Below are 18954 nucleotides of genomic sequence, written 5' to 3'. Positions count from 1 at the left end.
TTGTATGTATGTAAAATATGAATTGGCAGATGTGTTTGTAACTAAAACTGGCAGATAAATGTAGAGGAGCAGAAGTGCAAAGTAACAAAGTAAAATGGAAATAGGCCCACTTGCTTAAAGTACAAGTACCTCAAAATTGCATTTACGTTAATGCAGTACTTGAGTAAACTTGAGGAAAGTTGAAAGCAGCAGTCTGTGAGTAATGGGTCCAAGTGCACCTCTAACCCCAGTCTCGCTCCCTGTGCCCAAGGGGACATATTACATGGAACCTGCCTGGTGGCTGTACTTACGTGGTCACACTCCTCTTGATGCACTCTGCACCCTGCACAGGCTGATGAAACCAGCGCTTCCGAGAGCTTTCTGAAAACGCTTAAATAAATTACAAGTACTGTAAGTAATCTGAAAGAAGTTAAATACCGTTTATAAATTCTTTGATTTGATTACTTTAATGTTGATTTTCTGTGCAGAAATATAGTACACACACACACACACACACACACACACACACACACACACACCACACACACACACACACACACACATTTAATCCCCAATCTCTCCAACAGAGGGTGCTATTTTGCTTTATTGGCTGATGTTCATTATTCCAGTCTGTTTGTAGTGGTCGCTTTGCCAGACCGTCCTCCACAACTATAGTTTGTAGAGTTTGTAGTCATGTAGAACTGGAAGTCCATGATAGTTTAACTGGTCAAATATACTGGGAACCACAGGAGACAATGAGTCCAAGATTTAAACCAACTAAACTATGGTCTGTGTTAGCCCCTGTATCCGCAGTAGTTATTTTGTTTGTTGATTTATCATATAAACACAAAAAATCACAGATTACAAAAATATTTAAACTGTGTTCAAACGATTACACTCTTCTTGGATTGGCTTGGAGAGAGAAGATAAATGTTTTGCCCAGAAACTGTAAAAACATTGGCTTTCTGCTAGAATAAAACAATTTATGAGCCTTGGCAGGTAGAGCAAGGTAATTAATCTATTTTCAACTGGATCGGTTGGCTTATGACTAAATATAACATCCCTGCCGTGTATGTCAACGTAACAGTTCAATGAGCAGGAAGACAATTAATCATTGTCTTAGATCATAACTAACATATACAGTAAACGAAAGCTAAAGCAGATGGGGAAGATCAGCACTTCTTTTTAATCAACAACTATATCATGATTAAAAATGTGCCGCATACTGTATAAATATTACCCTACACAGTGTGTAGTTAATAATTCAGGCACTTTGAGTCACCTGCACACACTCATTTATAAACCTTACTCTACTGAGATTAATGGATGACTAGATTAGGGCCCAAACTGTTCTGAGCTGAAGAGATCAAAGTCAGAAAAGAAAGAGAGCATCTTCATTACATTTTCTGCTCAGCACCTTTAGTAAGCTGTGATTCAGTGGGAGGAGGCTCTCTGAGGAGAAGACAATAACATTGAGTCACCTTGCTGCATTGTGAGCCTCTGGCAGCAGAGAGGCAGGAATCAGCAGGAGCAGAGTCCGTACTGCAGAGCTGCACTGGACTGCGCATCAACTATGTGTGTGTTTGTGTATTAATTAGAACGTATGTGTGTGTGTGTGTGTGTGTGTGTGTGTGTGTGTGTGTGTGTGTGCGTGCGTGCACGTGTATGTTTGTGTGTGTGTGTGCCCGTGCGTGCGCACGTGTGTGTGTGTGTATGTGTGTGTCATTGCAATTAATTGTGTAGATACTGGATGATTACTCTGCAGTATGTACTATGTTCCACCAACCCAGTGATTCATTTTGCAGACTGGTTGAGGAACACACAACAATTTAATTGTGCACCGAATTGCATTAAATTAAGTTTAGCAATATCAATAATACAGTGGTATTATTGATTACGTCAGCCAGTATTCATGCTTGTTGCAGATCTCTGCTGGTCTTGGCTAAATCTTACAATGCAGAACACTGATTCCCCAAAATGAAGCAGTTTCTTCTTCAGATCTCTTGCAGTTGGTTGGTGTTGTTCTTAGTGACCATTGTAATAAAGCCTTTTATGATTCACACATTTGATTTGTTCCGGCTGTATTTGACGAGTTGGGAATGAGAATGTGTAAGTACAGAACACAGTCCACATGTATGTGAAATCAAAGGAAAACCCATACATACAACATACATTACAGGTGTTGTAGTACCTACAACACCTGTAATGTGTTACACAAAGATTTGTCTTGGTCTCTTACTATGGGTCCTAACTGTGGTTTTGCATTTTTGAGCCACTCCTATCTGCCAAAACAGATTTAATGCTCCTTGGCATAGACAGCTGCTATGCCACCATGCTGATGGTGGAAGGCACTGTTTAACTCGTCTCTCTTTGGTTTTCAATTGGGATTTGATCTGGTGATTGTAAAGGCCAAAGCATGATTCAATACATTTTAAAACTAATGACGCCACTCTGTGCGCCCTAGTGCTTCATATAAGCATGTACATTTGTTATGTTTCTACTCTTATATATTCAGTGTTTCTATTTAATTCACCTCCCGTCTCTAGATCTCATTTACTTGATGATTAATATCTTGATATGAGTAGTTTAAGAACAGTGTCTTAAACCATTGGAGCATTTTCCAACAAAGCAACCCTAAAAGGGTATCTCAGATCAAATATTTATAATGTTGACAGATGCTCTCTGCTCACTGATGTAGTGATCTACACCTCACAGGAAACACAAGGGAAAGGTTTTTCTGCTTGTCCTTTTGTGATTGTTTGAAAAGTTTATTGAACTGTGGCTCTTCCCCAGTTAAACATGATAAAGAGAATAATGTTACCTAGAGAGGATCAAATTAATGATAATGCAGTTATATAAGCGAGAGCATGGCATGATGAAGTGAAACCTTGCTTCTTGTCTCTTGGTGTTTGATGTGCAGCAAAATGCCAGTGCCAACGCTACTGTGACTTTGAACATGGCCCGCCCTCACATAGGCCAAAGTTAAATTCATGAGCAACATTGGTAAATTGGGCAGGTCTGTTTGATGCAGTGTAAGCATTACTGTGATGTGTCATGGTCAGGAAGGCTCTCTGTCCTCACAGCGGGACTGCAGTGAATGTGATGTGACCAACTCCATCTAAAGCTCTGAACACACCCACACACACACACACACACACATACACACACCTTGTAAAACTCAATTTTTTTTTATTTCTGTCAAATTGTGTAAAGTCCCCCCTTACACAGAGATTTGTCTTAGTCTCTTACTATGGGTCCTAACTGTGGTTTTGGATTTTTCATGCAGTACTACAGTACATATAGGGGTAAAAAAACAAACATATACGGATATTTAGAGTGTCATCACAAAGGCAAGATGTCTGAAACAATATACAACGTTTTTGAAGTGTCCACATGTACTGACGTAGTTTTGATCCAACTTTTAATAAATATGCTTTAAAGAAGAAACTAAAATCAACACGTCAATCATACTCTTTCTGTAATTTCCTAGTCTCCTCAGACATGCCTGCCACCTGCCTCTTATAATAAGCCTGTGATAAATATTTCTGTGAGGAAAAAAAAGAAATGCTTGTTTAGTTCTCTCATCTCGCATATTTCCTCGTAGGCCTACTGTAGTAGCCTATAGAAAGGAAATTAAGCATAGGCTATTGATTTATTTTGTGTAATTCTATCCTAATCCGGTAAGAAGAAAACATATGTTGAAAGACTTTGGTGATAGAGAGGTTAAGAAAATAAGGAAAAGTTATTTCTCATTTTCGCTTCTTTCAAAGTTGAAAGAGGTCAACTTTAAAATTTTAAATGAAATTTACCCAACAAACAAATTCTCAAGACTAAGATTCAATTTTGATACAAATAACTCTGTTTTATGTGAGGAAATTGAGAATCTAGAACACGTTTTTTTTCTGTGTGAGTCGGTGCAACCCTTCTGGAAAGATCTGCAGAGCTGGTTACAGACCAGGGGAATCGTGATGCCATCTTTGACAGTGATGAACATAAAGTTTGGTGTTTTTGTTGAAGATAAGAAAATAGACTTTGTTCTCAACAATTTGATGCTTTTAGGAAAACATTTTATACATAAATGCAGATATTTTAAGACCAAACCCTCCCTGATCCATTGGAAGAATGAGCTAAACCTTTTGTATAAGTCACTGAAACAGGTTAAGGTTGGAAAAGCCCTTGATTTGGTTTATTTACTTGAAACTTTTAATTTAATTTGAGATAGCCCCTTTTATTTATTCATTTGTTTATTTTGACTTATTTCTTTTTCTTCTGAATGTAGATTTGCTATGTATATACTCCTATGTGTTGTTTATTTGCTCAACCCAAGGCAAAAGTTTACTTTTTGAAATTGATCTTGTTTTTTAATGTCTTGTTTGTTTGTATACTTGTACTCTAAATGAATAATAAATATATATATATATATATATATATATATATATATATATATATATATATATATATTTGTTTTGTGTGAGGTATTGCTATAATCAATTAATATCCCGTATAAATGACTTACATTTTTGCTACTTTCATTAGTTTAAGGATTGCTACATGTCTTCTTATGTTTGTTTCATGTAAGCCTATGTGACAACACCATTGTCCTAAAATGCACTTCTACACTCAGGGGGCTACCAACTTTTCTCCGCAGTGGGCTTCAATCTCTGTTTCAACCATCAACCAGATTGCTACTTTTGAGAACACATTAGCCCATTTCGTCAGCTCAAATAATACATACAAACATAGTCGTGGAAGTGGTCTGTTGACGAATTATGGTATTCTTCCCCTTTAAAAACTATGCAGCCCTAGCGGTGGTTTTATCCGGGCTCCCTGGAAAAGTCTGCGGAGAGAGGGAGAGGGGGGACAAGCCGAGCCAGAGACGAGAGATCATGGCGGCACCTCTCGGACGGGACACCCTACCTGACCACTGGTCATATGGAGTTTGCAGAGACGGCCGGGTCTTTTTTATTAAGTGAGCGGGTTTAACTATTCAACGCTTAATTGCCTACTTTATGAGTCATTATTAAGGGTTTTTGTTGTTTTATAATCGCTCAGTAACAGGTGTCTTTCTTGCAGTGATAAAAGTCATAGCACTACTTGGCTACATCCACGCACTGGTGAACCTGTTAACTCCGGGCACATGATACGGTCAGGTACGCGACGAAATATCTGATTTGTTGGATACCAAGGGGACAGTATTTTGCTGCAATGTGTTTTCTGTCTGTGGCGGGTCGTTCAATGTGATTTTGTTCGTGTTATAGATTTGCCAAGAGGATGGGAAGAGGGCTTCACGGACGAAGGAGCCAGCTACTTCATTAAGTGAGTGGCTCATGGGCATTGCTTTATTTGACCGTGTAACATTTGATCCCGTTTAGCTGGTTGTTTCGTTTCAATATGCTGTGTGATAAATGCTCTTCCACTCTTTTCATTTTCTTTCTGTCACTCACTGTGCAGCTCTGACACGTTTGGTGACATGATTGAGTTAAACTACATTACACGGATGTGCTGTTGACATATCTACAACATCTATAACCACAGTATGTAAGCTACATGACAAATAACACAGAAACACATCAGCATATGGATTAACACACAGGGGTCCCATCGGATAGGTGAGAGCAATTATCTCTGCCGGCATTTTTAATGCAAAGTGAAAGTGCCTAGCAGGACAGGAAGAGGGTTATTAAAATTCTCCTCACATCCTCCATGCAGGACCTCTACTCTCTCCATTAGGTGCAAAGCCTTAGTGTGTGTGGAGAGAGAGACTGTAAAGGTTGCAGGAGAGGGGTGTGACCATGTGGTGACAAAGATGTATGGCAGTATTGCATTATTGAAGCAGAGAGGACAGGATTTACAAAGTCATAGCTAGACTTGAAGTTCTTTTTGGTCGGATTGCCACATGTCCTTCACATGTTCACTTAACCAGATTCAGGTTTGTAAATCAGTGAAAGGCACTACTCCATTAATTGGTATGTAAATTCAAGGATTATGTGCATTAGATTTGCATTTCCATCTGCAGTGTTTTATACCGTTGATGTTTGTGTGGATACTGGTCTCTGGTGTTCCGTCTATATCAGACTTTGAGAGTAGTCTATTACCCCATTTACACGTACATGGTTATTTTGAAAAACGGAGACATTTCCCTTAGTTTGTGCCCTTCGTTTACACGCAAACGGACAATTTGCCTCTGAAAACAATTTTTTCTAAAAACTCCTGCCAAAGTGGACATTTTGGAAAACTTTGTTTGCATGTTTGCATGGACTAACTGAGAAAAAAAGAGGTTTAGGCAGCCGAGGAATGAGGAAGAGAAGAGAGAGGAAGTGATTCGCAGCTGTTGTTGCTATTTTTGGGATTCTGATTGGCTACCCTGGGCTTAAGCTTCTAATTACACTATCTAAGTATCCATCCACTTGTCAATCAAATTATCTGAAGTTTGGTAAAAAAACTAATGCGATAAAGCTGGTGAAAGTGTGTTTCTATCCAACGGCTTTAAAGCAAATAAAAACCTGTATGTAATGACATCACATGTCGTTTTGCAATCAAATTGGTAAATTGGTACAATTTGTACATTAATTTTCGCACTGAATTGCACAACATCCAAGCAAACTTTTGCGAACAAAGTTTTTCTAGACAAAATTGATTGCGTCATCTTCTAACACATGATCAATATTGCAAGTTGTAGTGCTTATGTGCGAGCTGATAGCGACATATCAAGCTGTAATAAGAATAGAACAACACTATCAACACATTGCTATGATGATGCAGAAGCAACTTGCCTTTTATTTTCCCTCCGGCACAGTTGCGAGACAAGTCTTTTTTGAGAAATGTATCACTTTTTGAGTCCTTTCCATTTACTCCGGAGGACGTCCCACGGCTTGTCCTAACCTTTGTTGGCCATTTCCTTTGCAAGTTCCTAAAAAATTAAATTCAGAAAGTTTCTTGTCTCCTCGTTCGTCCACTTCCATCTGTCTTTGTTGACACCCACCATGTGTGCAAACAAAGCGGAAATACTGAGCAGAAATTAACTAAAACTTCTTCTTTGTTTTGTGGCGGGTTTGCAACCATAAAACGACCTAAAACTTAATCGCGTTTCATTATTTATTCGGCAGATAAGGTTTTAATCAGCATTTATCGCATGAGCCGTATATCGATCCTTTGAGCCAATATTCATGAAATTCCATTGAATTTTACTGTTTCCATAAGGCATTTTTCATTCAATATTAGTTAATTTGGATAACAACGTGTGGATGGAAAGAGAGCTACTGCCATCTACAGGTTTGGCATGCTCTTGATGGCATTGATGGCAAATATACAGAGGAACGCGTAAAAGCACACTTTTCTGAAAACTGACAGCTGTGCACAAGGTTAGTTTTGAAAACGGGGAGGTTGAAATGTCCGTTTATGAAAATAGCCGGGCACGTGTAAACGTAACATATATCCTTGATGTTCAACTTCCGGGATTGCTACGGTGCCGATTCCTTCTGCTTTCTCTATGTTTTGAATTTTAAACTCTGGTGGATTTATGAGGACTATGGTTGACTGATCTTCAGATTTCTGCATGGTATATTAAGACAGCTGGGTAGACTATATGTTCAATCTGAGTTTTCTCTCGCACAACGATTTTACAGCGGCTCTGTTCGCAGCTTAGCTCAGCTTGTGGATGGTCTCGCAAAGTGAGACTGTGAGAGAAACCAGGACACAACTGCGACTAGCAAGTCATGCTAACACCAATCACATAAGGCAGGCTATCAATGACAGATAGGAAGCCTACTGTAAAACAAAGTGGAGGAATAAATTCTTCATGGGAGCTGGGTCATTGTGAATTACAATGATTCCTCCCATCGTAGCTTGTTTAAGTTTGATAATTCCACAATACCCGTAACCTGTCACCCTGTTATGGCCCTTTTAGTTTGCCCCATTTGTTTCAGACAGAGGGGATGTATGAAGGGCTTTTATATCCCCATAGCGGCTGTCTTTCTGAGGTTGACAATTACTAATAAGAGATCTTTGCTCAACAACATGCAGTGCTTTGCAGCCACTAGTTTGCAGCACTTAATTAACAAAACATTTTTTTCATTTTAGCAATACCTGCTACAATAAGTATAAAACAGTCCTAATACTGTACAAGAGGTAGAATAAGAGTTGGGCCAAATGCTTTCAGCCATTTCGAAAGACATTTTGGTTTCCAAAGATGTTGGCTTTGAAAAAACATATGAAACAGTGTCAACAAACAAATGCGTCATTGCGCCACTTATATTGTGTGTGTGTGTGTGTGTGTGTGCGCAGAATAAAGGCGGTCTTTGTGTACCTCATTCACTTGCTTTTTCTCTGTAAAAAAATGGAACAATACAACAGTAAAGTTGTGTGAAATATTAAACGTTAAAGGCTATTAAATCAGTCAACTACTTGTTGCCCAGTTGGCTTGGTGAAAGGATCTTGTTTTGCGCTTGTTTCCTGCTTGTTTGTGTGTTTTTCAAGGGCTAATTTCTTGGAGTCAAACCGTGGCTCGGAACAAACCAAGAGTGTTCTCTTGTGCCATTCAGCTTATCTTGGTCTTCACCTTATCTTGTATTTCATACTTTGCTACTGGTGTGTGTATATGTTACGCAGTATAACCACTTCTTATATTTACTATACATATTATTTCTGGTGAACACTGATGACATTTTTTAGACTTGCTACTGTTATTTATTTTTTATTATACTTCTCTATTTGTACTTATGTATGTCTTGTGCGGTTATAACATCAGAATTTCCCCTCTGGGGATCAATAAAGAACTATCTTATCTTTCAACATATTCTTGTAAAAGAAAGTTAAATGATTGTTTATGCCAGAATATGTAAAACTGCTGGGTAATGTTGTTTTAAAAATTAATTATATAATTGTATTTAGAAAAATTGCTAATAAAGATATATCTTGGTTCACAATTATCAGCTTTGAATAGTGAAAAGGTCAAAAAGAACATACATTTGATCTTGTACCAAGTGACTTTGACTATGTAAATATTTGACAGTAAATTTTAACATATTGATATTGAGATAATGCTGTATTCCCAACTGCTCTGTGACAGATCAATTAGTCTTTGTTAAGTTCATGAAATGGTGTAACTATAAAATTAGTGTTCATATGGATAATTATTTTAAAAACAGCTGATTGGTGTAGAGCCTAGCGCAACCTTATTCATTACAAATCAGTGTGGGACGTTTCTGTTACAATCCTCTGGTGACTGAGTACTGTCATTTTCTCATTGTGGAGAAGTTTATCTCTGGTGCTTTATTTGGTTTATTGCAGACCTGGATGATGCCAGGTTTCTTTACTTGTCCCGTGAGTACAGGGTAATTACAGGAAGTGTTGCTTGTGTTAAGCGTACCTAGCTTTTAACTCCAGCACTCGGCTAATTAAGCTATACGAGTGGATACACAGTCCTGGTTAATTTTTTAAGATCAAAGGCAGATTAAAGGTAAAAACAGCCTACTCTCCTACAGGAATATGTTAACAGCTTTGGTGCAAAATATGCTTTGGTTATTGATGTTAGATGGCAAACCTCAAACACTAAAATCAGTGTGGATGGCTCCAGCTCAATGGGATTATTCCTTAGATCACGTTAACATTTTGGAAAGGGACTAGACAACCTGGATATTGGCACTATATTAGACCATTAAAATCATTACAAGTGTTAGTTTTTAATTGGCTACAACTCAGCTTTTTTTAAATGTCCATTAATACTAAAGGAACATCCCCCATTAGCACTCCATTTAAATGAGTTTGTTTTTCTGCTTCAGGCTGCAAATCATGGTTCTTTATGTTTGATGAAATTTCATGTCACACTCATAGACTTTTCACGTAAACATCAGACATCATCGGAAGCTCTCTTGACATAGAATCAGATTTTTAGCACAAAGCAAGTAGGCTCGTTGATATAAACCACTGATCTCCATCCTACTTCTCTTGTCTCTTAGCTGTCCAGAAGGTGCTGCCTTGACAACCGTTGGTTAATTTGGTTGTGTGTTGATTGTGGAATTTAGCTGAGAGGGAGTACAAAGGAGGGATTGTTCAGACACTGCCCCTGTGGCAAAACTCACATTTATTTACACCTCGCTGTAGGCCGGCCTGCAGACCAGAACTGCCTGATAAATGGTTGCTGATGTATTGTTTGTTGTTATGTGCCAAAAGTGTAAGGGTCTAAACAGTTGTCATTGTCTAAGCTCATACTAAGAAGGATTTGTTTACAATAAAATATACTTTTAAATATGTAGTTTATAGTATATTTGATACAACAACAAATCAATAGATTGAAATGCGGAAATTGGAGTGAAAATTCTAAAAAAATAATGGACAAGGAATGTCGCCATCTGAAACAGATTGAAACTTTCATTGTCATACTTCTGGCAGATCGCCAAGGAAGTGACCCAATTCGAAAATCCTGTCCCAAAATCATCCGGAAGATAATATGACACAGATAAAACAGGTCTGTGTGGTGAGGTAACCGCGTGTAACAGATGCTTATTAATTTAAGTAAGCAATTGGACAGCAAAAGAAGGCTGAAAAATTAGATGTGTGGCAATGACATGTGTATAACATATTGCATTATTAGGTACAGTACAACTAAGTTAAGCTTTCTTTTATTTATAATAGAAGGAGGTCTCAGCTGCTATGGACCTTGCATATGAGAAATCCAGTATGAGAAATCCATTCCTCATATTGTAAAGCTTGGGAAACTGAGTTCAGTTAGATTTATTCTCCACCACATCACTAGCACTCATTGAGGATAGGAAATGTGCAATTCTATAGCTCCTGAGGGAAAGAAATGACCCCACTTAGGTACAATGGTGTCCTGTTGAGGACACAGTTCACGTTGTTGAGGGGGCTTACAATGCTGTGGAAGGGAAGTCCAGGAAGAAATGTGTGATCTAAAAACTCAACAGAAAGTCTCAACTTCATTTACTTGTCAGGTGTTATAACCCTATTAATATTCAGTAGTGTTTATTTTCCAATTCTCCTGCTGCTTGTTATGATTTTAGGTTATGCTTGCATTTTTTTTAAACTAGCTGACGATTTTTGATTAGGATAGTATAAGTTAATTAGCCATGGGATGTTTTGGGAGTTTTAAAGCAGGGTGTTTTAATGGGGGATAAAAAAGAAGTTAACTATTCCTACAGGCCCTTATCTTAAGGCTGTTTAATGAAGCTTTTGTTTTGCGAACACAGCAAATCCATACCTCATTGCTGAGTTCAAAACATAATTAGCAAATAAGACAGAAGAAGAAAGATAAGCACCAAGAAGAAAATGAGCACCAAGGTCCTGTCACTGACTTTTGCCCTCATGGATTTTAGATTATTTTAGCAAGCAACATACGCTCACCGGCCACTTTATTAGGTACACCTGTTCAACTGCTCGTTAACACAAATATTTAAACAGCCAATCACGTGGCATTTAGGCATGTAGAAATGGTCAAGATGATCTGCTGAAGTTCAAACCAAGCATCCAAATGGGAAAGAAAGGTGATTTAAGTAACTTTGAACATGGCATGGTTGTTTGTGCCAGATGGGCTTGTTTTAGTATTTCAGAAACTGCTGACACTGGATGTTTACTTTGAAAACTTTAAAGTGTAGGTAAAACTTCTAATATGTTTCTTTGTGCAGGGCAGGGCTATTCTGTGTGAGATGACTTGACCACAATGGATTTGGGATATGAGTTTTTAATTGTTTTCCCAATTGGTCCTTCTTTGGGCTCAGGCAGGAAGACAATCCAGTTAGTTTCTTTTCAAAGGAGCAAAGAAGCAGCAAAATCTCACTTTTGACCCATTTTAGAAATGGCCAATGCTTAGATTAAGACTCAGAATGTAACTTCAAACTTTACCTTTAGGCAATGTATTGAAGCTTAACAACATATTTCACTGACTGTTGACACTGATGAAACAATCCCATCACAATTTTTTGTGATTTGTATACTATCATCTACTGGCTCGACCTCTGTGAGTTGATTCTCAAAGCAGTTACAAGATATCGAAGAACAAAGTGGCACAAAGCAGGGCTCGGTTTACAATGTTCTAAAGGTTTAATGAGACACAGGAATATATACATTTTCTAACAATCTGTCACACCAGCACTGGGCTCTCCTTCAGTCACGCCTACTCCCCATTCACCACCCAATTGGTATTATCGTTCACTATCACCAGCCTATTAGCCCTCCTTACCTGTTGCCTGTTTAAGCTCAACTACAAAAACCATCTACAGTCCTCAGTGGTTGTCTGGTCTCATCACTACATGACTCTACATGACATATGGACTCTCCCAGTTTTGCTGCTGTGCCACATCTTCCTGTGTTTGTCTCCAGTGAAGTTTTGGTCATCTCCTTGTTTTTTTTTACTTCAAAGTTTATTGGCACAGTTTAACTTGAAGTCTCCTGAGTTGTGGGTATTTTTGACTTTTGTTGCCCTGACAAAGACCTCCATTAAAGACGTTTGGATCTTATTCTGTGTCCTGAGTCTGAGTCCATAACAGAAGACCACACCAAAAATAGACACCACAGGCACTGGAGCTGCAGTTGCCAACCCCAACCCCGTCCGGAGAATTGGTAGCTAAGTGGCTACAAGCCATCAACGCAGCAGCTGCCTCTCCTGCTCTACCTCCAACACACCTAGCTGGTCCCATGGGTCCTCCATACTCCAGTGCCCCGGAAGACTGTAATAGCTTCCTGCTGCAGTGCTCTCTGGCGCTCGAGATGCAGTCTCACCGCTACACCACAGACCATGCACGAATTGCCTACATCATCAGCCTGCTCAGTGGGAGAGCCCTCCAGTGGGCTGAAGGTGTTTGGAAGCAAACCGGCCCGGTCACCAACTCACTTCAGGCATTTACAGAGCACTTCCATGAAGTTTTTGGTCTCCCCTCTAGTGATACCACCCTTCAAGAATGAAATCATAGCCTCAACAACACAAGAGCTCCATCTCAGACTACACCCTCCAGTTTTATACCTTGGCTTCTGCAAGTGGGTGGAATGAGCCGGCTCTGCTCACTGCCTTCAGCCAGGGCTTAGAACCATCGCTTCGCTTACACCTCTCTGCCTATGATGACAACATAGAATTGGAGAGGTTTATGCAACTGGTAAACCTGGTGGCCCATCGGTGCCAGAGTTGCTAAAGTGAGTTGACTAAACCCCGCTACGTCCATCCACTGAACCAGGAGGTGAACCCATGCAGTTGGACTATGTACGCCTGACCTGAACACCAAAAATAGCTTAGCCCACAGGCTCTGACTATACTGTGGACCTGGAGGACACACCATAGAAGCCTTTCCCATTCGTCCACCACGACCCTTGGTGAGTGCCATCCAAACTCTATCCTTGTGTTCCTCTCCATTGTGTACCTCCATAAACCTCACTGCTTCAAATGGTTCCCTTGCAGCCACCACCCTCATTGACTTGGGTTCTACGGGCAACTTCCTCTTCGGGGCACACTGACACCGTCTCAACCTCCCTTGTTTCTGTTGACAGACCTCTTTTACCCTCCACTACATAGTGGGTAAACCCCTGGACCAACATTTGATCCACCATCTTGCTGGACCTGTCAAGCTGCAGGTTGGTTGGTTACATGCTGAAGAAATCACTTCCCTGGTTCTAGAACACTTCATCGCTCATAGCATCCTGGGTTGTCCTTGGCTGCTACACCAACACTTTCGAGTATTGAACACACTTACAAAGATACTGGTAAACTAATGCCATCTAGGCGTTGTTTCTGCCCACCCCTTCTGACCAAGAACAGATACAAATGTATCTTCTGTACCACAAGCCACAAAAGCCTGAAATCAGTCAAAATAAGCTAGATGTTCAGCTGGTTTGGTCATACCCAAGGGTGTATAATATAGTGTATTGTAGTATGTGATGTATGGTATGTTCTCATGTTATGTCTTTTTGTGTCTTTTGGAGGGACTATTTGTTTGTATCATATGTCTGATGTCCTGTCATGAAGTGCCCAAAACCCAAATGCCCCAAGGAGACAATAAAGTTATCTCTGCTACTAACTACTTATCAAACACATTTATGATACCAATTAAAACAGATGAGAAAGGCTTTGTTCAAAGTTTTTACAGAGTGGAATGTAACATATTTACAGACCTAATACTGTTAGATTTGCTAAGTAACCTCAGGGTTACACAAAGGGGACCATGAAGAGACATTGTTTGGAAATCTTTGTCAGGTGCCATGGGAAGTAATGAACAATTGAAAACACATTACTAAATACCAATCAGATGGTGGAGAGGGATCAGTGCAAGTGCTTTTGTTTCAGCAAAGTTGAGGTGAGGGTGACAGAAACAGTGAGGCAGCTGTGTTCATCTTACCAACATACAATGTATATCTATAACTCTGCTATCTGAGAGAGAACCGGTGCTTGAATGTTACAGACTGGGAGGTATAGATAAAAAGTGGATATGTTTTTAGGTTCATCCAGTTGAACTTTTTTTGTCACACCTGTTTCACTTAATAAGCTCTTATAACATCAGCAGCTTTCTTATTGTATATGTGCTCCAGTGAGCAAATATTAATTACATATTTATATAGTGCAGGCCTGCGTTCATACTTTGGCACACCTTGCAGACCGTGTTTGCCCTTCAATTCTATATCCAAAAGAGCCAGCTGTGCTTGTCGTAAATCCTATGTATTGTGATTTTAGATGATTCACCTGTGACAGTGACTTCATCATATCCGTTTCCAGCAAAACAGACGAAAAAAAGCAGAAAATGCGGAAAATATGTTATGTACTTCTTTACAAATTAAAAAATTAATGTGATGTGGATTCTTTTTAGAAAACAATTAGTTTTAGAAATGCCTTTACAGTGTTTCTAAAAGTGTAATATTCAACTTTTGTTTTTGTTAAAGAAGGAAAAGAAAATCACAATACTCAAATCGGCCCATGTATCATGAAAGAATCGAATCGGGACAAAAGCACATCATCCCAGCCCTAATAACTATACTGTAGAGACTTGCACCGTCTCAGCTATACATCACTTCTGCAGACTCTTCAGCGTGATCAATTCAGTTTCTCCTTTTCTCTTCCTTCCCTCAAGATTTTTGTTGAGACAGTGACCTTCAGCTAAAAATAGATACTCTGAAATGGTGGTGTCATTCTTGACAGGCAAAGTCCGGATGGACTGAATTACTCCTGCCTTATTTTTGCAAAATAAAGAAATTAGATTTTGACAGCATTATTGCTATGACAGGACTAAACCCTTGTACCATGTTGCAGGAAATGCTTTGTCAAGTTAGACGTCCTCCCTTCATGCTTAGAAAGGCCTGCTGGTTGGGGAATGTAGTCATAGTTAATTTCTTATTTGCTATATTTTATGATTGAAATACCATCGTCATGTATTTGTAATGCCGATGAAATAAGAAAATTATCCAATGATTGAGCAGCTGAAAACATATATGGTATGTTCTCATTGCAGCATCAAAGTTCGAGGTTATGACAAAATACCTGCACTTTAGCTTGCACTACCTCATTTTAATTTAATACCATGCTCATTGCGCCTCTCTTCCCGCCTTTGCATCATGTGTGCTGTGTAGGAATACTGAAATTAAAAATCATCGTTCATGGCCAAGGAATTGCATATGGGATGTTGGTGAAGAGTTCTCTCACTCCTGTAGGGTGATTTATGTTGACCATTTGTCATTATCAGTAGACCTTCGTATCATGTTTAAATGCTGTCCAGCTGTTATGTTTGTTCATCTATCTTTTCTTCGTGCTTGTGAGGCGGCCTGAACCTTCACTTGAGGCCATAGCGTTTTACAAACAGGGCTGGATTGTCGATATCATGTCATTTGGTGACTTATTACGAGGCTTGTGACAGTTAGACAATACTGCACAGTACTGTCGGGGCCTACAAATAGAGTTGGAGGTTAAAGCAGCGGACTGAATAAAGACGAGAGAAACAAAAGAATAGATTCAGAATCTAGTACAGTGGATGTTTGTGCTACAGCATACAGAGGAAGCTTTCCATCACCCCTTGTTTGGACTTGCAATTTTTAACTTGCGAACCTGCAATGAATAAATACATTAAGAGTAGCGAGCCTGAGGTGTGCTCTGTTGGATGATACACATTATCTAGAATGAGTCATTCACTGTCCAGACGGCTTGAACAGGTTGACCAGTCAGAGCTGGAGCAGGAGTCAGAGCAAGAACAGGGCAAGGGAGATGCCTGAGCCAGGATGGGGACCTGCTGTTGCAGTTGTTTGCCCTTTGGCCAGGGGACTGACTCGGCTGATCATGAAACAGAGTTGGTTGCTGAGCTGGAGGAGAAGAGGCAAATTGAGACAAGGTAACACTGGTTTAATGGTATTATAACAGTTAAAGTTTTTGTTTGTCGTTGTGTAAAAGACATATTTTTGTACGCTAGTACAATCTGGATATTTGTATTATGCTTTGATAATGTACAGCAGAATTAAAAGGAAATGGCATGCAACAGAAATCTAATGTAATACAAAAACTAAACTTTTCCCCTGTTTTTCTTGTATCACCCTTTAAATATTGTTAAAGAAGGAAGCTCAGCACCTGAGTAAATTCAGCTGCTTCTCCGGAAGAAAGAGAGTTTGTATAGCCTACCTCTGATTGAATTCAGATGACAGTTCTTTCTGCCGCATTCTGTCAGAGCCTGAGTGTGACTGGGGCCACTGCAGAGAAAAGCAGCTCCCACACTGTTCTCATCTCACCAGACGGGTGAGAAGAGTGGTGATTAGTTAGGTGGAAGATAGATGTTGTGTAAAAAGAGAGAGTCTGAGACATTACCTTTTTATTTTGTCCAACAGATTCCAGCGTTTGATGTAAAATTAACAATAAAAAAGGTCATTTGAATGTGAGACGCTCATATCATCAATAGAAAATCTAATATGAAACAGTGTAATGCCATTGATTTTCTGCAAGCATAGAAAATTTGCATTTATAGAGCTTAGGTTCAGTTAAGTTATCCATCTTGTAAAAGTTAAGAAACTGCATGAAAAGTGTTTTATTTACTTCCACAATCAGTCTGCTACTAAGCGCTTGCTAATCACATACATGCTCCACACGGGGCAGAATCTACAAAACTTCTTCTACCTGAATTACCGTTAGCAACAATAGTTTTAAAGTTGCACTAATCAATATTGTTATATTAACAATGGATCAAATCAATAGGTGTAATATAAAAGGTGTCACTCATTGACAAACCCACAGAGAATATTACCCAGTGCTGCAGTCTTCTCAGCTCTTCTCAGGCAGACAGACAAAATTACCAACTACCTGGTGAACATAGGGGGACACTTAGCCACTAAAAAGAAGGGTATTTCCCTCAGGAGTTGGAGAAGACCAAAGAGAGCTTATTGGACTCAAACACGTGGACTTAAATTCATCCGGTGGCCAAACACGGCTGCTAATGTTTTTCTCTGTCTGCTGAAATTTCTAGATAGGCAACTGTTGTTGAAAGGTTTAGCACAACAACGTTATAAGGTGATAATATGTCAATGCTGTTTTTTCAGCTTGTTCCACTGACCTGCATGTCAAAAAAAAGATTGTTGCTGCTTTAAGCAAATGCTTGACATATTAGCATCTATAGTGCATTCTAACAATGTTTACATGCACACAAGAAACAAGGTTATTGTAGGGAAATCAGGTAATCACAGGAAGTCAGAGAACAATCAAAGGCTTGACTTACAAGATCACCTTGAACCTAACTAATTCCCTATGTGTGAATGCCCTATGTTCTTGTTAGACCAGGAAATAGTACCATGATCTTTTGCAAGTTATCATCTGTGATCACAACTATTTTTCACCATGAAGATCCGTACAGATTTGTCTGCTTAATCTGACATCTACTGACTGATTATAGGATTTGTAGCACTAAAGGTTCTTTGTAGTGTTTTACTCTATACAAATTCCTTAAAGCTGCAGTAGGGAGTTCTGAGAAAACGTGGACTTAGCCTAAAAATTTGAACAAGCACACCTTACAGGTCCCTCCCCCTTGCTCTCTGCTGCGCTACAGCCCCCCCTCCACAGCTCCTCCCTCACAGCGGGGCCTACCGTGAACGCGCAGGCTAGTAAGCAGGGCCACCGATGCTTTCCACATCCTCATGGACAATACACGGGATTTATTCTGAGGAGGGTATAGCTTATGTAAAAAAAATTGCTTATTTAAAATATTTCTATTAAAAGTGTTGTAAATTCTTTTCAATAAAAGGGTTTAAAATTAGTTTTTATGTAATCGCTCATTTGTGAGAACAAAAGTAGCACGTTTTCACAATACAGAATTACCTTTTGGATCAATTTAAAACAGTAAACTTTCAGTATGAATGATGAATCAGTGAGGAAGCTCAATAAGCCAAGGAATAACAACATCTTAGAAATATGTCTTAGGTTTTATTAGCATATGGTCAAATAAATCAGCTTTTTTTGCAAAGTACTCCTGCACAAGGAAATACTGAACATTTTGATCTGGACTGACAGGCGACTCCTTCACGTGCCTCTGTGTCCGGGGCCATGTCCGACCTGTTGAAGGAGCACAAAGAATTCGTGTCAGACATTTGATTTACAAATTACATCCTGAGGGGGAAGAAAACGTATGTTTAAAAAATAATCAAAAATAGAATTCTGCCTTGCCAAACGTTGACAGGGACAGCGCACAATTAAAGTAGTTTAACCATAGCTACATGTGTTGTGATTGACAAAAAAACATTTTGGCTTACTAAATGTAGGCATCGAAACAATATTAGTTATACTGAGGGTGAAGGAGTTTGCAAGTAAAGTTAATCTTCACCTGCTACAACATTCCTGCCGTGCCACAAGCTACGCAGTAAACTGAGATTTGCGCTATCACCAGTGTACTGAAAGTGAACTGTAACCATCGATATCTTAGTTGTGTAGTTCTTAAAAAATGAAACAAATACTGCAGGGATACTTACATGTCGAGCAGAAATGTGGCTAACGCTAGCTCTGAATCCGTGTTGAATCCTTTC

At 39.3% G+C, this 18954-nt stretch overlaps 1 protein-coding gene across 12 annotated transcripts in view; it reads left to right on the top strand.

Moving 5' to 3' along the window:
- The first annotated feature begins 4646 nt into the window (after nt 1–4646).
- plekha7b (pleckstrin homology domain containing, family A member 7b) overlaps nt 4647–18954 on the top strand; it is an 83356-nt gene continuing 69048 nt past the window's right edge. For 3 of the 12 annotated variants that reach the window (XM_032514752.1, XM_032514744.1, XM_032514715.1), the window contains exons 1-3: nt 4651–4948; nt 5053–5129; nt 5238–5295. In XM_032514752.1, coding sequence (XP_032370643.1) covers nt 4749–4948; nt 5053–5129; nt 5238–5295 — 335 coding nt within the window. In that variant the 5' untranslated portion in view covers nt 4651–4748. Of the gene's footprint in view, nt 4949–5052; nt 5130–5237; nt 5296–18954 lie in introns of all 12 variants that reach the window. The other 9 variants (XM_032514792.1, XM_032514706.1, XM_032514699.1 and 6 more) reach the window with 8 other exon arrangements.

This window comes from Etheostoma spectabile, chromosome 1, assembly GCF_008692095.1.
Source record: "Etheostoma spectabile isolate EspeVRDwgs_2016 chromosome 1, UIUC_Espe_1.0, whole genome shotgun sequence".
NCBI classification, from domain to species: Eukaryota; Metazoa; Chordata; class Actinopteri; order Perciformes; family Percidae; genus Etheostoma; species Etheostoma spectabile.
Note: the sequence above shows the minus strand (reverse complement) of the source record. Positions and strands in the feature narration are given on the sequence as shown.